Raw genomic sequence first — 22,470 nt, 5'->3', positions numbered from 1 at the left:
TATGTCGTCATATAGATACAGTATATGTGTTTGACATACTGTATAAACGCATTAGCTATAAATGCATGACGGAAATTTAATGACAAAATGTCAGGCTGGTTGTTTAAATCTTTTTGTAACACGTCTCATTGGCAGACGTTGTGCAGATCGCATTTATGAAATAATAATAATAATAATAATAATAATAATAATAATAATAATGAAAAAGAAGAAGCAGCAGCATTAAACCACTAAGTAATCAACGCAGTCCAATTTGCCCTAACTATGTTTGCATTCAACGTATTATTTTATTTTTATGAAAACTTATGAATGCAGGCGCGTGAGCGCGCTTAAGGCTGCTAGTGTCTTCTCTTTGGCCCTGAACCGCCAGAGCAAACAGTGAGAGAGCGCAAAGCAAACAGGAGTCACAGGAACGGAACGAGGCGCTGCGAGCGGATAAGCAGCACGCGCCACCCGGAGTTCAGGAAAGTCAACAACCCTGCTCAGTGACTGTGCACGAGCACTTTTACAATGACATCTTTTGTAAATCAAACCAGACATTAATGAAATTTATTATTATTATTATTATTATTATTATTAGTTTTCTTATAAAAAATGCCATATAAATAATTTATTATTCATGTATTAAAATTAATTGTGATCTAAGCCAGCCCCTCTATGAAAGCCTTCCTGTGGAAAACTGACCATACGTTCATAAGCTTCGAATGAAAATTAATTAAATTAATTACATTTAACAAAATAAATAATTTTATTACGAAATATTTATACGGTCAAGTATAAGTGTTTTTGTTTCAATGTCTCTGCTAAAGTAATCTGCGGGGGTTTCCTAACCTTTTGATCATCTTGCTGTTACAATGTAACATTTAAAAAACTAAAATTGTTTAATGCTTGAACTATGAAGATCAATAGCCGTAAGACAAAGTCGGTGCAGAATCAAACAGTGGAAAGGCGGCGTGAGAGTGATGAAGACTGGTTTTATTTACTGATAATGGTTTTGTCCTCTGTCCAGTTTAACGACTTGGCAAATGTCAGTCCATGGGGCTATCAGCCTGCTACTGCGGTATAAACCTAGAGTGAAACTTTACCAGGAAAAAAAACCCTACAGATTCTGGTGTTCACATTATAACTTTCTTGGTTTATATCTACAGTAAAGTGGCAGATTAGCTCGCTCTATTGATCCGTACAAAATAAAACAACAACAACAAAAAAATAAATAGAATTTCAGTCTTAATGGCTTAAGAGCCCAGATCCACCAGGCTGGAGGTCAGAGGTCCCAGTATGGAGTCGTGGAGCTGGTGCTGGTGCGGGTGGCTCTGCATTGCCAGGCCGCTCATGCTGTAGGAGGAGGCGGGGTGGTTCATGTTAGCCTGCAGCAGGAGAGCCGGGTTCTGCTCGGGACTCTGTGGAGGAGAGAACTCGTCGTCTTCTGAACTGGACATAAGCGACTTTCCGCCATCCAACGGAGACAGCTGGTTCTGTTTGTTCGCGCCTGCATTGCTGTTCTCGCTGTTCTCTCTGTCAAACACAAAGTACAGTATATTTGTTTAGTATTAGTATATTTTAGTGTCTGGTCATAACCATGATTTTTCAATTAAGCAACAATGCTAGGATTTATTAGTCTGAGCGGTACCTGATCTCATTAGGGAATAGAAAACCATATTTATGTGCAGGTCTAATGCCTAAAACCATCCATAATTATTTCTTTCAAAATGTTTAATCAGGGACTCAGGAAGTAATCAGTCTAATTTAAGGTGAGCCTTTGTACATATGTTTTTACATTTATTTTCTATTTCTGTCTATCAAGTTTTAACCATTTAATCATTAAATAACATGTTATGTTCTAGGGTTCCTTAAACCGGAGGTAAATAAATTGGTTGTTGCTGTACATTAAAATTATTTGTAGTAATACTGCTCTCTGAGAGAAAAGGCAATCAAAAATAAAACACAAGTCATAGTTTAAGCTTCAATTTGTTTTTGTTTTAAGTTTGAATAATTTAAATAAAAAAACAGGTTTTATTTGATCAGACGTCACATACGTTTTATTATGAATATTTAATATAACTTATAATATATGATATAAAATAACGCAATATATTATTTTGTTAGTAAAGTAATATCTAGATGACGGGCTATTAACAAATAATGTCAAATTGTTTACCGGTTAATCAGTCTACAAATTCTGCAATTACTTAATTAGGAAATTTAGTTATTCGTGCCTCGCTGTTTTGATATTTAATGTGAAACTGATACATCACTTGAGTGTGACCCTGCATACTTGCGGAAATATGTTAAAACGGCAATTTCTGCGGGTAGTATTTCTCACACACTGCAAATTCACCAGTAATAAATGATCCCGTCTGGTTTTCAGTCTAGTCCTAGAAATGCCAGTTAAACTGTGCGTTAATTATTTCGGTAATCGTTTATTTAATACTGATGCATTACTATAGTCTACTTTTTGGTTGTAGATACAACAATTTTAACGTCGAATATATTAAAATTAGTTAAATGTATCATTTAAAAACGAATATTAAAAGTAAATGCATAGACTTATGTGAACAGTTGAGAGAATAATTAAACATTTTAAACACTTTTATCTGTCATCCGTGATACTTTGTCATGCCATGTTTACCTTAACTTGCGTTCTAAAAGTTAATACCAGATTGATAATTTTTGAGTTAAAATGATTGTTTTAATTCCGTGATTAGTAGTTTACCTTTCTTTGGCCTCAGCGGCTCGATCTCTCTGTCTCCTGTTTTTAAACCAATTGCTCACTTGTGTGGTTGTGAGCCCTGTGGCTTCAGCCAGCTCTCTTTTTTCTCGTGGAGAGGGATATGGGTTGTGCGTGTACCACTCCCTCAACACGCCGCGGCTCTTCTCTTTGAAACAGTAGCTGGTCTCCTCTCCGTCCCATATGGTGCGTGGTAAAGGAAACTTCCTCCGTACTCGGTATTTTCCCACAGCGCCCAGCGGCCGCCCCCTCAGCTTTTCGGCCTCGATGTAGTGGGCTTTCAGCCACAGTTGCTGCAATTTGGGGTGGTTGTGTGGCGAAAACTGGTGGCTCTCCAGGATTTTGTACAGCTCCCTAAAGTTGCCGCGGTGGAACGCCACTACAGCCTTGGCCTTGAGGACACTCTCATTCTTGTGGAGATGGTCGCAGGCCGGCAGGGACCACAGGAATCGGCCCAGTCGCTCGAGGTTCCCGCCCTGCTGCAGCACCTCGCACACACACGCGACCTGCTCCTGCGTGAAGCCGAACGAGGGCAACATGGACATGACGGACGACGGTGGGCGCGTTACTCCTGTCGGCCAAACCGCTCTGTTTTTGGACTGCAAGAAAGAGCGGAATGGACTTTTCAATCCGGATGCGTTAGTGCTATTGCTAATGAAATGCCTTCGAATGGGGTTTACCAAATGCCTTGGTTAGAGATGTCCGTGTCAACAAGCTCCGAAGTTTTGGACGTTGGTTGGAGACGCTGCGCTCCCCGTCCAGTGATGTCGCGCTAAAAGAGCACAGCGCGCGCGCTGATTGGCTCTCCATGCGCCCTATCCGAACAGCGCTAAAGCAAGAGCTCTGCTGCCATTTCCTCCCTCGGGAACTCGGTGGTCTGAAACTAGATCTCCCGTCTCCAGTTTTACCTGAGGGAGTGGAGCACCTCGATACTAATCAATTACAGTGCGTCTCCGAAGGCTACGTTCACTCTCATCCCCAGCTGAAGCCCACTTTGCCCATTTACCGATCTTGCATTTAACTTAACCAACTTTAAAGCCATTAAATTATTAATGAATTAACGAACATGCAAACATGCAGTGCAATGTGCGAACTAAAAGGGGATAAGGGTAAGCTTAAACAGACTACTTAAGAAATATTTCTCCAGTTCGAGCATGCAGGTATATTCTAAATATATTAATGTATTTTATATAATAACAGATATATTCTAGACTGGCCTAGATATGTTTTAAATAAGAAGAAATAAACATATAGCACAGCAATATTGCAAAAAGGGGTGGATCATTTGAGGTTGCTAATTTACTGTATTTAAGCCAGTAATCGCCACACATTTTCTTTGCTTTGTGTGTGTGCGTGTGTGCCAGGTGTTTATTGTGAAGGCACACGCGGTGCGTAAAGTCCCAGGGCGCACAACACGGTGATTAGATACTTAGCGTCCCATTAAAAAACAATCAAACCCTAGAGGTGGAGAGATAACAGAACGCTGCTAAGAGATAAGCTCCAAACCTAGGAGTGCTGAAACCCCCACTTCAGAGCTACATGGATGTGTACATCCGATTAAATATGAATCAGCCATACCCATGTCCAGTTCCTGCACCAAACCTATTGATAGGCTTATGACAAAGGTTAGTGGTACAGTAATTGCACACGAAATTAGAAATATGTAAAGATTTGAATAATGTTGAAGGAAAACAAAATTACTCAGCCTGTCACGCGCCTACTTTTTGGATAGATAGATAGATAGATAGATAGATAGATAGATAGATAGATAGATAGATAGATAGATGTAAGCCTATCAATTTTCATATGCGCAGCGTAGGCGCGTGATTCCTCAGTTGAGTAATTTGTTTTCCTTTAACAGCATGCAAGTCTTTCCCCCATTCCTCCCATCTCCCCCTCTCTTTTCTTTCCCCATCTTCTGTACAGTGAAACCGAAAACCGGTGCATTAGTAAATGAGTTCTGTGTTCGTCGAGCTCTTTGCTACCCAGTCGCTGTTTTAAGGAATAGATCGCATTTCTTTATCTGCGCTGAAATCTGCAACATGACACCAGGGCGACGCGGAGCTCACGATCACTCACCCGGAATGGAGCACCTCTTTATAATTTAATTGGAGACGGGGCGTCCATTTTCAAGAAGACCACAGAGTCCACTCACTTGCCCACGCACTTCTTATCCTACCCTCCTGCAGGCTGACTGGATTGTCCTATAGATTCTGCCCAGGGTCACTAAGATAAAGTAAGGACTTAATTAGGTTTAGAGGGCAATTCAGGCACCTGTGAAAACATTTTTGCCCACTGTCTCTGGAGGGTCGGCGGCAAGAGGAGCTTTGCAAGGATGGTCCATCCATCTGGTCAAAAAATATCAAACGTCTCTCGTTTTTCTATGTGAATATTTCAATTTGTTTTAAAAACTGGTTTGACCGAAGACATCAGCGCAAAGTGATGATTAATGCAAATGTTATTAACGCTGCTTACTTTTAAATTCATTAAAATATTGTATTTTAAACACACGTATATACTGTGTGTTTGCACAGATCTTCGATGCAAACTCTCCTAGACCTTAAATATTTTAACTGCTTGTTTTAAGTGTAAGTTTTCGCCATATAAGAATCAGTGATTTGGGACTTTCGTAAACGTAACGACTTCTAGTCTTTTATTAGCCGGTCCGGAGACCATTTTCATCCCTAAGGTCAGTGATGGACGGCTCTGCTTGTCCTTATGTCTCCTCTACACTGAGACGCCCGTCTCAGAAAATCCTCTGCTCGCTTTTAGACCCTGATCATTTCAAGATGTGCTCTTTTACAGCCTAAAGGCGAGGGGCAGGAGACCATAACGCTGAAAAGCAACACCCACCCACACACACACACACACACACACACACACAGAGTGAGAGACAGAGAGAGAGAGAGAGAGAGAGAGAACGTGTAATAACTGCATTTCATTTAATCCCTAAATAAACAGGGACTTAGGGAAGGACAAGACCTATGACAGAACCCTGTGTCTTTGACATCAACAAGAAGTATTAGAAAGCTGCTCGGTTTATTATATTTTAATACGTTAGAAACATAAGATTTATTACTATATAAGACATTTTTAAGCTAAGACCATTTTAAAATTATTATTCTAATAGGAGATTCTGTTACTAATTTAATCTTAATTGTTTTTACGTTGTGGGAATATTCAGATATATATTTCAGGCCATATTAAGAATATATTATTATATTTCATACCAAAATGATCTCTTTCTGTTGTAACAGAATTTTATTTATTTATTTATTTATTTATTTAATAACTAATCTCCACCGATGTTCACGACATCCTTCTAAATCGTATGTCTCAACAATCCTTAGTAGTCAACAACAACAATAAAAATAAATAATAATAATAATAATAATAATAATAATAATCAGCATATACGACACTAACAAAAAACATATTCATATGTGTGTGTGTGTGTGTGAGAGAGAGAGAGAGAGAAAGTATGAATTAAATGTATACACGTTAAACGAATCGAACAAATAACTCATATTTAACCTTTATGTAGGTTATCTAATGATAATGTTTATTTAATTTATATTTATTTTTAGGTATCTGCATTAATTATTTTCTGTAAAGAACACTTAAATACATTTCCATCCACAGTTGCTGTTTGCAGCCTTAGCCATCTGTCTAGAAAATAGCCAGCAATAAATATATTCACAGTACTTTTAGACATGTTTATGAATCTCCCTTACATCATTTATATGGGACACAGATAAACCACAGTGACCTCTGTTGCCCTGGAGAAAATTTGTCTAGCTTTTGGCCGCCATTCAACTCCTTCAGGCAAATATTCCGTTTCTGCTTGAGACGGTTTTGTCATACTTAAGAATACAGTCATGCCATTGTCTTTTATACAATGCATATATGTTCGAATGTAACAGAATGTTTGCCTTTTCTTAATTCTTTACGCATCTAACTTAATGACAATGATTTGCTCAGATGCATTTTCAGGGCCAAATAATTATTTACATAAATATTAGTCAAAAGCAGCTTTAGATGAATCTGATTGCATTGTTATATACGATTACCCATTTTTACAACTTTCTGTCACACATAATAACGTAAAATATGTATATTAATAATCCTCTATGCTTTTCCACTTGCTTGCTTGTGTTTCAGAGTATGCGTGTGAAGTGGTGGGTCTGTGAATCATACAGACCCAGTTGGCCTCTGACCTCACATTAGCACAGTGTGTAGGGTTGGGGCACTCAGGGCTTCAGCTCAGGTTACCCGCGCCTCACAGACTACGGCAGCACACTAAATGTCAGGCTTTGAAATTGCATGCAAAAGTCAGGGGGCAGCTTCTTTAATAAGCCTACTTCTACACGGTTCCCTATTTTCTTTTTTTTTTACAGCCTGCTTCAACCAGCATTTTATGCTTGTGCCAGGTTTGGAAATATACACAAGGGCAAACAAAAGCAGTGGGGCTATGTTATAAATATGTTTGAATGCAACGATAATAGGTAGTATCTTAATATTAATCTACTATATTTGAGTATTTCTCATTTACCTCATACTTACTGAGATTGGATGGAGAGGAAGGTTCACTCTGCATTTATTTTTTTAGTTTTTTTATTTGTGTGCGCTGTCCTAGGGCATGATAAGCTCACAAAGGTTTTCACAAAAAGCCGTCCCATTCACTGCCCATGGAGACGCTCTGACGTCCATATCTGAACAATACAGCAAGGCAACAAGATACCCCACGTTACACACAGTGGCTGACACGCAGCCAGCCCAAGGGAAATGGGGGACACGAAACACACATGTCCATTCGCCATGGCCATTGGTTCTTAGCTCAAAAGCCTCAAACAAAAGTGCTTTCTTACTCTTCAATATTCCAGGAGGTGCCATTTGATACCCAGCAATCAGCTAATCTGCTGCCCTAGGCGACAGGGTCACCTTTGCACAGGTAACAATAGATTCTTTACTTGGGCATTTTTCCCCTTTGTGTGTGTGAACCAGTCCTACCTTGGTGCCATTCAATTAGCTTGGACTCACATGCCCTGGTGTCACAAGAAGAAAATGTTCCCACGATACAGCAAGGGCTTAAGCCTGATCACTTCATGAAGCCCATTTCACCCTTATTTGACCCTATATTTGCTAAACAATTTCATGTATCCTTATAAATCAACATCTGATAAAATGTTCTATTGCATGCACTTACATGTGGATGCACTATATAGTAATTTTGCACAAGTTATAAAAGTGTTCCTACAAAACAAGATTTTTATCTTGTGCTAACAAATGACAACTCAAGCTTGACAGAAGCCTTTTCCTGTTTGGTCATGTGCACAAGTGTCTGAGAAATCCAATGAGCATATGCAGCTTTTCCACATACACTCTGTCTTTTAGGATGGCACTTAAAAAATGACATGGCACAGGCAAGTGCCAAGCATTGGCAAAAGATCACAGAGGACACCCATAGTGAGAATTTGAGCTTATGAGAATATGATCTCCATTATGCTGCATATGCATACATTCATGCATTAGTAATGTCTGAGCATCATAGCCAGCTGTCCTAGAGGCCCAAGCCATAGCCTAATCTTGTTAAATAGAGTCTTGTATTTCTTTGCCACTGACGTCACAGTATTGGGTAAAACATAGAGCCAACTTACCTACTGCTTCCAATAATGTATGATTCATTCCAGGTGATGTCATTTTCTTGAATTATCCAAATGTCAACCCAGGACTCCAGTGTGAAATACGGGTGTCAGTGACACATAAAATCCATTCACCATTCATTATGCATGTATAAATATAAAGATTTAATAGAGGTGAATGGTTTATAAAAATACGTTGGTTCCATTTCTGAGTGCAGGGCTAAACTCATAAGTCTCAGAATCATTTACAGCATGTGATTGCTAGCTGTGTTTGTAAGTCATACATTAAGGTTTATAGCAGAATCATTTAATAGACTGTAGTGGTTGTTATTTTTTTATACAGTAAAGAAAAAATGCAAAACATGGTCTAAAACCTGTTCTCTTACAATTGAAATCATTTACTACTGTAAGGATTTAATTTTTTCAAGAAAGGTACACGAGACCAGTTGTTGAATGCCCAACAATACAGTATTTGCATATCGAGGACAAGAATTTCTCATTTGTGGTTACTTCCTTGTTGAACACAACTTGCTTAAAAAGCAAAACATAACAAAACTTTGTTCACATTGCCATTTCAAACTTCAAAAAAATTAAATACAAAAACCAAACGTCAAAAAAATTTAAACATCTGTGCTTTGTTAAAATTTTGGAGAGTAAAATAAAGAATCAGTATGAAGCTGCAATGATAGTGCAGAAACATTTGCAAGACTCACCAAACACATCTGCTATTTTACTACTCTCTCTCTCTCTCTTTCTCTCAGTCCACTGTGCTCTATCACTTTCCATCTCACTCTGAATTAATGAAAATCTCCATTACTGCAAATAGGAGAGAAAAGACAGTGCTGAGACATCTTGTTCAGGGTCAGTGCATCAACAAGTACATTCTGCAGCCATCCGAGTGCAAGTCAGGACATGTGAGGCTACGTTTATTTAGGGATTCAAAGGCACTGTTTATGTGTTCCATCTATTCGCGCACATCTTGCATACATTATCGTAAAAAGCGACAAAGTATAAAAAGTTTGATGTGTGCTTAGGAGATTGTAATAGTTATGCTGCAGTGCAAGAAAATCAACCACTAATGAAATACAGCTCTTCAGATGTTGCGATTACAGGGGTCAAAGGTCATTGCTGTCCTCGTCCATCTGAACAGTCTGCAGCTTGGCCAGCTCTTTTCCCTCCATGTCCAGATCACCGCACACTCCAGGAGGGCCCTCACCAGTACCTGCAGGGGACTCGAGATTGTCAGACAGGGGCAGCTGTGCTTCCTGTGCCCTGTAGTCGGAGGGCAGAGCTCCCCCAGTTTCCTGCAGGCCGCGGGCGTTGTGTGTCAGACCGGAGTGACCCTCGGTGCTGGAGAGCACAGAGGTGATAGCAGCCGTGGCAGCAGGGGCCAGGGGGGCTCCATTGTTGGGGGAGTGGCTGAGGTTTGTGGAGAGGAAAAGGGATGCTGTGTAGCCCAAGTTACCACTTTGGTCTAGGGGGACACTAGATGGATATGTGTAGGCCACCCCAATGTCCAAAGGCTCCTGTTTGACGTGTTGGTTGAGTGTGTACAGCAGTGGTTGGCCTGAATGCTGGGATGAGTTGCTGACCACCCCGTCCAGTGGAGCTGAGCCTGCTGGGGGCAACAAACAGAATAAGACAATGTTGTTAAGTTAGCCACCACGCCCTGTCTGACCAGGCTGACCACAGGTTAATCCCCAGTACACACCCTGGCCTAAATCCAGATTTGTCCACCCTGATCTCTTTTCCTGATAATTCTACTGTGCTCCTTTAGGAGATGATAACCAGCCTTTTTTAGCCTCAAAGTTAATAACTATTGGAAACTGAGTAAACAAAAAAAACTGAAGGTGGAACGCTGACTTAACATTTCTCTATGATTATGTCTTTTTATATATCTTAGTGCATAATTAATGTGGTGCCTTCTCTCTCCCAAGTCCTACTTCTTTATGTCACACCACCAACTTTGAAAGAACTTATGTGAAATATAAAATGAAACACCTTTTTCATTTTCTGTTTGCGGTTGCATTCTATGTGATTTCCTTGTAACTCTAGAATGTCGTTCTTGGCACATTACTCCAAGAGTGATAGACTACTGGCATCTGGCCAGGACATTTTCTTCCATTAGGCTTGCTGAATTGTCTGATAAATAATCACACAGTGCCAACCCCCTCCTCTTACAATCTCAAACTCAGTTACTACAGGAAGAACCACATTTTTTTTTCCAATAAGTTTCTTGTTGCCAAAAGGTGAAGAAATCAAAACATAACCCAATACCTATATAAAAATTATCAAGTCGACATATGCTTATGCAGTAGATTATATTAGTGAACGTTCCATTTTTAATAATAGGCTCTGTTATTCATATACAAGTCTTTATGTTACAGACTAAAACACTTTTAAATGGAAAAGGCAATTGAAATAGCTGGGTTATATGTTATGCAGCACTGGACATCAAAACCAGCATTTTATTGATTCATATTTTATTGAATTGACTTAAACTTATGGGCAGAAGAAAAGAGGGTTTTTGGCTAAACAATTTTAATATTGTCTTTTTTTAGGAGATCATTTAGGCTCAACCATTTTCCTCTTAAATCAAAAGTTCAGCCAGGGGTGGGTTTGTTTTTATGTGGCTCGTAAACTGCATATTAAAGGATAAAAAGATGAGTGTAGTAGGGAGAGGGCAGCAGCACCCAGTCAGCCTTGCTGTTATTGATGTGGCTATAAAATATTCATGGAAAGAACCATTAGTGTGTGGTTAGGGCCATGGAGAGGAGGTGGGGATAATGTCATTGAGGCCTGTTATTTGTTGCAATCCTGAAGTCATCGCAAACTTGACCTGACCCCCATCCGATTCCTGCTTTATTTTATTCACGATACACTGGTCCTATTCCTGATTTGCTTTTTTTTTAAATTATTATTATAATTGCCTGAACCAGTGATCTCTGTATAGAACAAAGTACCATGTTTGATGTTAGAACAATGAAGAGCAAATAATATCCTGTGATAATGTACTTCTTGTAGTGATGCAATTAGTTTAGTTTCTGGTGTGAAGTCTGTGCCAACTGTTGTGAAGACACAGGGGAGAGAGGAAACAAAGGAGCTTAATGTCTGAATTGATCTTTTGTACATAAGCTTCTACTATTGAATAGATGTGGTATATCATAGTGCCCATCCCTGCTCCTGAAATACCAGACCTACACACTAGTTTCTAGCTATTATCAAGTGAGTTAAATCCTACAAGGCAAGCATAATTATGCACATAAACATAATTCTATATTCTATTCTATTCTATTCTAGCTGATATCATTATAATGAGTTATAATCAAATCACTATGCATAGGTAGTCTGAACACGCATACTGTAACAGAGTAAGGCTTTCTTAAAAGTGGCTAAAAATTCAGTATATTTGCCGTAAAGCAAATTCAGTAAATATTTTTCTCCTACCGTGAGAGGGTGCTGAAGAAGATGGTGGTAACAATAAAGGAGGAAGACCCAGGCTGTTCTCAACCCCAGAAAGGTTGACCATGCTGTAGTTGCTGAGATGAGGAGCTCCAGACTGAGAGGAGGAAGAGGACGTGGTAGTGGCAAAGGTGACGACTGAAGGCACTGCTCCATGTTCTGAATGTGAAACCAAAGACTGCATTCCATCTAGTTTTCCAACTGTGGTTTCAGGAGCTCCCATTGAATAAGAGGCATAAGACACAGAGGAGCCACCCAGTAACCTTTCTTGGGCATGGGAGACCCTCTGGGAATCAAAGGTCAAGAAGTGGCCACTTGTGTTTCCAAGTCCATTCAAGAGACTGTTGCTGCCATGTGATTGAACATATGCTCCGCCATTAAGATAGTGAGTATTGGTGTTTGTCAAGTCGCCATTGAAACCCATTCCTGTGGCAAGTGGAGACATTTTGGTATCCCCGATCTGCTGAATGACTGTGGGGGCACCATCGGAGTATGCTACAGCAGGGCTAGTGCCAAGGGCAACTGAACCAGCAGAGCCACTAGAGAGAGGGCGAGGAGAAAGCTCTTCCTGCCCCTTACTTGACTCATCCTCTGTGCTATGATTGCCATCTGATTCACTGCAAGACACAAAAAAAATTTTTTTTTAATGCAACATGCAACTTATTACACAGAATCAATTTAATGGGGTATATTTTAAGCAGGGTTGAGAGGCTGAAATGTTTGCTTTGTTCTGAAAAAATGTCCAGTGACAGTGCAGTGCAGATTCATGCATAAAATTTTCATATTAAAAAGGTACAATGCATTCAAAAGATGTGCTGTGGTGAATGCTGTTGCTGTGGATTTTTTATTCACCATGGTATATGCAAATTTTTAACAAATTCATATTTATTCTATTTTAGTTTTAGCTTTGTGTTTCCTTAAGTTTTTCGCTTATTCCTTTAAAGCGCTGGTACACAATACATGCCAGAACGGGTAAAAAGAGGATTTTTTAAGTTTCCCTTTAAATCTTAATTTGCTGTACTGGGCAACTAAATAAAACAACTAATACTGGAATATAAGACATAAGACATACATAAGCAGGATGAAGCCCTACAAAAGTGAAAAAGCATTTTTTTTTTCTGGTTCCTTTAAAAATACAATGTCTATTCTATTCTTGTAGAGGCTTATATTCCCCTCAATACCTAAATAATTGATCCACACCTACTAATTATCTTTGTCTAAATACATCTTTAGGAACATTGGCACATGGTGAGCCCAAAGAGGATTTAGGAAAAAAGCAAAGAATTGTCTTGAAAATAGTTTTGACATTATTTTGTTCTTTTGTATTTAAAGCAATGCTCATTGTTTGCCTTTATGTTAGAAATAACACTCTTCTGCCAAAAAAAAAAAATGTTGACCATAAATTTTAAACATTTGGAACTTCTAAGAGTGACTTTTTGCCCTTGGGGCAGCAAAGAAATAAAAAAGTGTTGAGCATTTGGCAGCCTTGGAGTATCCTTACTGACTCTGACAGCTGTGGATACACAAAGTACAACCATCAAACTATTTAATTATCTTCAACTACATGGCAGAGTAAAATAGGTTTTTCCATGTAAAAATGTCCCTGTAAAATTGTAATGTAAAAATGTGAAATTCACAACTAGACACAAATGAGCTTTTTTTTTAATGAATTTTAAACCCGGGTTAGCCCTACAGATTTTGCTGTGCATATGGTTTATTCATTGTGGAACATTTGTGTCTTCTCATTGCTGACACGCACGGAAAAAGTCTGACCTCCCTTATTTACAAAACTGTATACTACTATGTACTATTAATGATAAAAGCAACCTAAGACATGGGCATGGGTGGAGGGAGAAATTAGTTATTTTTGTTGTGAGCCTGGGTGTCAGTATGTCGCAGGAACCAGGTGCACCAGGGAGTTTGATGTGTAGTTAGTTTACACACACACACACACACACATAGAGTATCCACAGCAAGAGATAAAGGCCTAATGGATAGATCTCCTTGAGTGATAACCAGGGAGAAGAAGACAATGGGTTTAAAATCCACAAACAAACATGCACAATGAGTGTATTTAGGTAATGACATATTTCTTAGAAAAACACACACAATGGGAATGTCAAAGTAATGCTCACATTCTAAGTGGTACCTTTAATTAGTAAGTATATATATATATATATATATATATATATATATATATATATATATATACTGTTTCTGATCTAACATTAATGAGAAGTGTATGAAACTTATGTGAATATTTTTGCGCACGTTTTACTATTTCTTTGCCCTTGAGCATGTCGTGCGCTCTGTCATTCTTAAAAACGGCACCTCACTTGAACGGCCAAAGCTTCGTATTTCAAAACAATGTGAAAGTGTGTGAGCATTCAGCATGACCACTGCTGGGATAAGATGCGCGTGCACTCTATCCCAGTGCTTTGTTACCAAAACGAAGAGAACAAGTTTTCATGCAAAATCACTGTGTGTTCAGCTACATCACACAGGACTGGATGCGAGCGCGATTACTGAAAATGATGAGAAAGTTTAAAATGCACTTCGTACACACCTCTTGGACTGCGCTTCGGATGGATTCCGGTCCCGCTGTCTCCTGTTTTTGAACCAGTTGCTGACCTGCGTCAAAGAAAGTCCCGTGATTTTGGCGAGGTTGCGCTTCTCCGCGGGCGACGGGTAACGGTTGCGCTTGTACATGTCCTTGAGCGCGTTCCTCGACCTCTCCTTGAAGCAGTACACGGTCTCCTCGCCGTCCCAGATGGTGCGCGGCAGCGGGTACTTCCTGCGCAGGCGGTATTTGTCCACGGCGCCCAGCGGCCTGCCGCGTGCCTTCTCCGCTTCGGTGTAACGCGCCTTGTACCACATGTCCTGCAGGGACGAGTGGTTGCACGGGCTGAAGTTGTGGTTCTCTAGGATGCAGTAGAGCTCCTGGTAGCGCGCCTGATGGAACGCGACTATGGCCTGCGCCTTGAGGATGCTCTCGTTTCCGCGCAGCAGCTCACTCTGCGGTAAGGACCATAAGAAGCGGGCAAGTCGCTCCACATTGCCGCCCTGCAGCAGCGCCTCACACACACACGCCACTTGTTCCGGTGAGAATGCCAAAGACGCCGGTGCGCATTCGACTGCCACCGCAGGAGATCCGGAGTTCTCCATGGGCAAACCGGCCGGATCGAGCGCGGCCAGCTTGACACTCCCCCGAGTCTCCAGTGCCCTCGAGCTCTCCCTCTTGATCTCATCGGCGCCAATCACTTCACTCGAGGAAGAAGACATGTTTTTTTTTTTTTTTCACGTGTCCTTAGTGGTGAGTCACTCCTCCGGGTTTCGTGGGGCAGCAGTACATTCGGAAGATCGGGTTTCACCCCTCCATCCGAGCGCGATCAGGTGTCCGGTCGCCGCGCAGAGTGAATAAAGATCTTAGTTTCAGAGCTCCAGCGCGAGTTTAACTCTGCAGTCCGTATGGGAAAGGGGGTCCGAACAGTCGCACGCCTGCCGATTGGCCGCCTCGAGCTCTGCGGGGGAGGAGCGTGTGAGATCGAGAGACAAATGTTTGCGCTCGTAGGAGCAAGCGTGGTGTCTGAACGCAGCGACTACCTGCGCTCAGGTGAGCAAGAAGTCGGCACGCTTCTATATACACAAACTTGTTCATACAGGTCAGAGAAGACCTCCTTTACAGGAATGTTAAGCCAAGCTAAACAGCTTAATTGTAATGATCAATTAACTGATCGATGAAACTTTAAATTTAACCTTTAACATTTTTTTCAATATAATTTTGCCTGGCTCCTAAGACCATTTATTCCCCTTTCTCTACGCATCCCTTCATTGGCCTTTTTAGTTTGACTCTGTCCTGCTGTTTACTGGAAACTGAAGGCTTGTGAAGGAGCCAGCAACCACAACAGCTGACGGAGCCCCTTGAAGCCTCCCTTGAAAAAGCGGAGGACAGTTTGACACGAGTGTCTCCTAAAATTAAACCCAGCAATGCTGCAAATACCTGGCATCAGCTTTGTGCACTGAGAGCCATTCGCATGCTTTTTTGATATGAGGGGTGGGAATGGTGGTGGCCACCAGTGTACATGGCCTGAGGTATCTCTGCTCAGGGGGTGAAGCAACAATCCAACTATTTCTAAACAATTAGTCACTGTCATAAGAACATCCTGACTGACACGCACAGGCACAACACAGTTATGGAATATCAATCACTCCTTAGAGCAACCATTTAGGATTTCAGTGATTCGGTGATATACACCATCCGTGAAGTGTTTAAAGAAGCATAGAATAATCTCATTGTGTTAGGTGATGGCAGTAGATGTGTTGAGGTGAGTATAGTGCTGTCAAAGTTTTTGAAATTTATGAGTTTTTTTGGGGGGGGGTTTTCAAATGTGTGTGTGTGTGTGTGTGTGTGTGTGGCTGGTGTGGTGAGTTGTACTATAATGCTATAGGCAGTGAGAGGAAAGCTCTTGCCAATTCTGCTCCCCTCAGTGCCCAGCGCTGTCCAAAGGATCAACGGATGAGCCAAAACACATGTTATAAATTTGTCAAAAAGTCAAAAAAGAGCTGGGTCTTTGGAGCGAAAGAGACAGAGTGAAAAAGGGAGGGGGGACAGGAAGCAGGGCTTACTTGATTTTAAGCAGAGTAAGCAATGCAGACTATCAAGGAAGATCGTGAATATAACTAACAACAAGTCTAAACAACCAGAAAACAATAAATACATTGAAGATTGAAGATCCGCTGCTGTTGTTGCTTGTCCTAATTTTTGGACAGGTGTTTTATATGTTTGCATGTGGTCTTCACAGCTGTTGCCAAGTCATTCACATGTACATTCATGCTGGACAGTGATTTTTTTTTCTTCTCTGCAACGAGTATCTGTTTTATTGCTATTGGCATATCCACATGTCCAACACTACAGCCATGAATGGGCTCATTGTGGTTCAGCCAGCAAAGACCCACGACCGTCCCCAACCCCAGTGCAACCTTCAGCCTTTTCTCCATATGTTCCCCATCCATCTGAACCTGGGCCTGAGGGCTACCACTAAACACCTGCCCCAGTTCACCCACAACAAAGAGCCTTCTTCACAAAGCGTAGACGAGTCAACATGAGTGAAGACTGGTGGGCTTGTGGATAAGGCAGAAAAGCAACAGGAGCAACTTGCATGCAGCTTGTTAGTAAACGTATAGAGAAACTCAAAGCTCAGCTCTTTGACGGTGTGTGTGTATGTGTGTGTGTGTGTGTGTATTGTCTTTGTCAGTTTTCCCCTATGTCTGGTTTGACCAGTCTTCACCTGTTTTTTTTTCTTTCTTTTTTTTTTTCTCATGTAGAGTCAGATTGTTATTGATGCAAGCAATGCCGTTGATGCGAGTGTGATGCTGAGTTTCAGATGGAATGTAAGCAAAAACACCAATGTAAGGTGTTTATAATAATGACTGCCCTGATCATATGGTAAAACTTATAGCTAAATTTATAAATCTATAGTATAAAATAAGGAAGCTATGCCTTAGTAAGTATTTAAGATTTTGACTATAACCATTTTAACATTTAGAAATTAACCGTCAGTATAAAATGTTTGAACTCACTGTCTTTTCTGAATACAGTAAGAAAAGCAGATGGCTTATTCACCATCCAAACTCGTGTTTTGTTTAGTTGTCATAGTCATCAGGGTGGGTGAGTCTGTTAAGAATGGGACTGTTGTGTCTTCTGTTGACTATTAACACAATGTCTATACCACTGGTGTAATCACGCAATATGACCTGATAGCACTTCCCCTGCTCATATGAAATACTCACAATAGGACCCCTCCACACACACACACACACACACACACGCACGCACGCACGCACGCACGCACGCACGCACACACACACACACACACACACACACACACACACACAGATTTCTGTCTGCTTAATACTATGACTTTAGATTCAGAATCTGAAGAGAAGACATGTGCTTAATCTATCTGTCACTTACTGCTAGAGGTAAAAACAGTCTTCAACGCTTTCTCTCCCTCTCTTGCCTCCCTTCCCTCCCTCCCTTTTGAAGTGATTGACAACTGTGAACAACTGTGTTACCTGGAATACAGAGCTTTTGTTTTTGACTGCAGAATTACCCTTCTGATTGCTTGGACTAATCATTATCTTTCATTGTGCTTTCTGAGCTGTCTGTCAAACGACACCTCCTCTTTTATCATTTGTTTTTCTACCTACTTTATAAGGTTTTCTAGGAAACTAGTCATTTAGAGTAAAAGAATTGCACATGAACCAATGCAAAACATGATGAACTTTTTAAATAATTAATTAGAAAGTATATACAGTATTCATTAGTAAAACACATGTTAATTCAGTCCTTAAATGTAAATTATTGCTCTGAGAAAAAAAGATCAATGTATGCCATCTAAACTCTATGTCCCTCCCTCTTGGTAGGTCACCTTTGGTTTGATGACAATGCTGTGTTTTGTAGTGCCAACAAACCTTCCATTCCCAGGCCCCTCAGTGCAGGGTGTGTCTTTGCCCTGTGTATTGTCAACAACACACACTCTCACAGTAAAGCTTCATCACATCGCATTACATCATCTCACATCACAGCTCACAATCAATACACTTACACTATATTAAATCATGTCTTTTATTTTAACCAAAGCATAAAATAGCATAATTTCTCTTCCACCTCATTCACGATGGCCCTTAGACACAGACCTACTATGACCCTGAGCAGGATTTAATCCAGGTTACTGAGCATAAATAAATGTATATACATACTTTCTAAATAACAGTCTTTATTAATTATTTATCAATAATTAATATGTACAATAAATAAAATGCAGTGACTGGTTATATGGTTTTATTTGAACACAGTTTTTACACCTGAAAAAAAGTTAAATACTATTTTTCTGGTTTTAAAATGTATAGTTATTGAAACATCCCACTGAGAGAACAACAGTTTTGTGAGCTTTCTTAATCTTTTTTATATCTATATTTTTGTTTGTTATGTCTTCACTTCAGACTACAGCTTTTCAATAAGATGGCCGTTTGAGAAACATTTATTTTGTTTTCCCACAAGTGTCATAATCTTTTTGAGAACTTTATCTAAGGTTAATTCCTGGAAAAGTCAATCATACTTTTTCATATTTGTTGATAATCTGTGATGCCATCAGTACTCTCGAGAGCCCCTAGGTAGTGTGTTTACACATTTCTTAATGGCAGATTCAGGCTTTATTTTAAACCATGGCCCTGATTGTGATTAATGATACCCTTAACTGTTGCTTGCTAATCGTTCATATCAATTACCCCACTAGCGAAGGTCAACAACAATCTGTCTCTTTTATGTTTAATACTGCTTTTCCACTATAGCTGTGAATGACAAATATTTTGGGAAATAAGAGCAATTTTATACAAATGGGTTTCATTAGAACTTAATTTTAGTTAAAACAAATCTAAATAGCTTTTCCAACTATTTGACAGAATATATGTAATTATGTAATTTACTCAGCATTGACATTAATAAAGACCTCAATAAATAAGTACAGCATGATTGTTTAAATGATAATAGAATTAATGGAGTTAATCCTGTACAGTATATTTTTTACCTTCCTTACTGTTTGCTACTAAATTAACAATGTGGTTTGATTAAAAAGAAAAGCCTGGTCTCTGACTTTTCAACAGTATTTAAGGATATATAAAATCAATTAACCCATTCTTTTGACTTACACCAATAATTTCTAAGTTGACTTTATTACTTATGTTAATATTTTCCCTTATAATAAAATAACCTTTCCTGGCACAGTGCTGTTATTTTATTTTTAATTTTAAGTAACGACATTTACGAATCAAATTCAAACTTACTTTGTCACCTATACAATTATACACAATATAATATGCAGTAAAATGCTATAGGTTAAAAAAATAAAGGTTTTGAATAAAGAATTTAAAGTATGAAATAAGAGAAAAATTATACTTATACAGAAAAAGGGAAAAAATATGGAAAACTTTACCTGTTAAAAATTACAATAAAAATAATCATAAAAATGAAAGTTATTTTACAAAAGGTTTTGTTTTTTATTTCCAACATTCTCCTTCACTGATAAAATAGTAAGCACACATTGTATCAGAATGACATATTAAACACCATATCAAGATAAAATAGTTTGTAATAAAGTAGGATCTAAATCCACACTATACATAAGATGGCAATAACATGTTAATGATATTGTAATATTTAAGTGTGACATATTATCGCATGCACACACACACACACACACACACACACACACACGTGCGCACACGCAAACTGTGGATAAAGAGCTCTTTGTGGTTCTTGTTGTCTCTTGTAATTACTTTCAAACAAGCCTCAGTCTTTCTCAGCAAGGGGTCTTTACTGAGAGCCAAGAGCTCTGCCTTGTGCTGTGTTTGCAAGTCTAATGCTCTACTGACAGGCAAGCTTTCAAAAGATAGATGGATGATGGAAAGATAGAGAGATGGATAAGAGACAGACAAAGAGGCAGAGCTGCAGATACTACATCAACACCTACTTCTGATTTGTCTGTTTTTTCTTTTTACAGAGCTCTCCCTGCTCATCCAATTTGCCCGTAAGTAGTGTTTAAAGAATTTGTTGAGATGCATACAGTAGGTTTTTCCTTCAGCCTCTCTGAATGTGGGAATGTGGGAACCCTTATCTTACCTTATCAAGATGTGTGTGTGTGTGTGTGTGTGTGTGTGTGTGTGTGTGTGTGTGTGCATAGGGGCTGCTGCTGATGCTTCAGTGCTGAGAAGTGTGCACTGTCAGGTTTTTGCTTCTTACTGGCACAAGGTGTCTTTAGTCCTGCCCCACAAGTAAGCCCCATAGCTGGCGATGGGCCAATTTCTTTCACAGGTGTTTATTTTTGACTGTTCACACTATGTACTTCACAGTGAGATTATATCTCTAAAGAAGAAAAGGGCTTTAAAAAATAACCCTCATGCCGAAAGATATAGCGAGTAAAAATATCAATATCGACCACACGATTTGGGAATGTAAGTATGTCTGTAGCTCACAGGTGCTCCAAAAGGAAATGACAGAATAATTCTAATTAGCGAGACTATAGGACTACATAATATGATGTCAGAATGTTGGCAGAAAAAAAAACGCATTATTTTGAAATAAAATTCTGATGAAAATTAAGTCCTTTTTTTCTTGTATATCATGTTTGTATTATTTTACAGTGAATAATGGTTTCCTACCCACAATGCTACATGCTGATAGAGCAGCCAATTAAAATTCATTTCTAACTAAAGAGGCTTCTTCAGCAGTGTTTGAGTCCTTTGATTGTCCAGGTCTCACACATCCTCTCTCACATCTGTACATGCTGCTTAAGCATACCAGGTTCTAAATCTTCGACTTTTATTCTAATATCGCTGTTAATGCCAACATCGTGTCGCTGATGTAACTTGGAACAACTGCATCGTTTAACTGCATTGCATTCTGGAACCTTTAAATGCAGCATATTCTCACTCCATTACTTCTACATTTCATTTTATTGCATTTATTCTTGGAAAATGACGGCAAAAGAAGTTCTCGCTCTTTTATTTTTAGGGGATGTCTGCTATCCTTAACTTCTCACAATAAAAGTAAAACCACAACACCATTCGAAAAATTGCATCAGAATCACTAAACAGAGATCAAATATGTGTGAATCTGCATGTTCACACTCATGGCACCTTGTAAATGCAACACAATATTTGTATGTTTTTTTTTATCTTATCTCCTTATCAAGAATGTGTTGCCTATTTAATTTACTGCAAAAATTACATTTTAGAAAGGTTAAACATATCTATTCTTTCTCTCAACAAAACCAAATATACAATTATTAAACAGATTTTAAAACAATTTAAGCTTGAATTAAGCTTGGACCTTAAAAATCACTAATATTAAGAAACAGAAAACATATTTGAACATTTAATTCATAATAATCTTATACATACATTATACATAGAGAGTCTTAACATAGAGGAAATGAATACTTTTTTGTGTTAACATCAGCTATGTTAACACAGGTTCATGATGAGTGTCAGGAACCACCTTGTGCATGTTTACAAAGTCTTGTAAATTGAAAAAAAAAATGTGTTTATTTTCCCAGTGTATATATACTTTTGGGACTCCCTGTACATACACAACATTGCAAATATAACTCCATTTATACAAAAGCACTAGGTTATGCATGAGAATTTTCCAGTCCTTTAGCATCCACATAAATTGTGAATTCTCTTTTGATAGCAATAGGTCTTCCCAAGTAAAAACAGCTTTGTTAGATAAATATTATTTTATAATAGAATATAAATAATCATTGTATTTGAGCCGAGCAGCCCAGTGGCATAGTGGTTATCTCTGTAGTCTCTCACCTCCAGGGTCGAGGATTGGATTTCCACCTCAGGTCAATGTACGTAGAATTTGCATTTACTCCCTGTACTTTCATTTTCCCCCACAGTCCAATGACATGCAGGGTGGGCTTACTGGTGTTTTCCAATCTCCCGTAGTATGCGAGTTAGTGTTTGAGTGTGTGGCATAGATTGGCATCCTGTCCAGGATGTTCCTGCCTCATGGCCCGAGTCTGCTGGGATAGGCTCCAGGCCTTATGCAACCCTGTACAATATAAGCGGTAT

The 22,470-nt window shown here is 39.3% G+C and overlaps 2 protein-coding genes and 1 long non-coding RNA gene across 4 annotated transcripts; 1 reads left to right on the top strand and 2 right to left on the bottom strand.

Annotated features, from left to right (window-relative positions):
* Positions 1 to 954: 954 nt before the first annotated feature.
* Positions 955 to 3,497, bottom strand: six1b (SIX homeobox 1b). The gene is made up of 2 exons (XM_053489083.1): positions 2,714 to 3,497; positions 955 to 1,515 (listed from the first exon to the last, which is right to left on the bottom strand). Exons 1-2 carry the CDS (start codon positions 3,271 to 3,273, stop codon positions 1,236 to 1,238), a joined length of 840 nt encoding a protein of 279 aa, XP_053345058.1. The 5' UTR covers positions 3,274 to 3,497; the 3' UTR covers positions 955 to 1,235.
* Positions 3,498 to 8,554: 5,057 nt separating this feature from the next.
* Positions 8,555 to 15,463, bottom strand: six4b (SIX homeobox 4b). 2 transcript variants are annotated; one of them, XM_053488437.1, is made up of 3 exons: positions 14,399 to 15,463; positions 11,818 to 12,449; positions 8,555 to 9,988 (listed from the first exon to the last, which is right to left on the bottom strand). In XM_053488437.1, the coding sequence occupies exons 1-3, from the start codon at positions 15,112 to 15,114 to the stop codon at positions 9,486 to 9,488; spliced, it is 1,851 nt and encodes a 616-aa protein (XP_053344412.1). In that variant the 5' UTR covers positions 15,115 to 15,463; the 3' UTR covers positions 8,555 to 9,485. The 2 variants fall into 2 exon arrangements, with proteins under 2 accessions (XP_053344412.1, XP_053344413.1); XM_053488438.1 differs by having other exon boundaries at positions 8,555 to 9,985.
* On the top strand, positions 15,371 to 20,782 carry LOC128514646 (uncharacterized). The gene is made up of 4 exons (XR_008356555.1): positions 15,371 to 15,445; positions 17,158 to 17,241; positions 20,394 to 20,420; positions 20,574 to 20,782. It is a non-coding gene; the product is annotated as an uncharacterized LOC128514646 (long non-coding RNA).
* The last annotated feature ends 1,688 nt before the right edge of the window (positions 20,783 to 22,470 follow it).

Source organism: Clarias gariepinus, chromosome 27 (assembly GCF_024256425.1).
Source record: "Clarias gariepinus isolate MV-2021 ecotype Netherlands chromosome 27, CGAR_prim_01v2, whole genome shotgun sequence".
Taxonomy (NCBI): domain Eukaryota; kingdom Metazoa; phylum Chordata; class Actinopteri; order Siluriformes; family Clariidae; genus Clarias; species Clarias gariepinus.
Note: the sequence above shows the minus strand (reverse complement) of the source record. Positions and strands in the feature narration are given on the sequence as shown.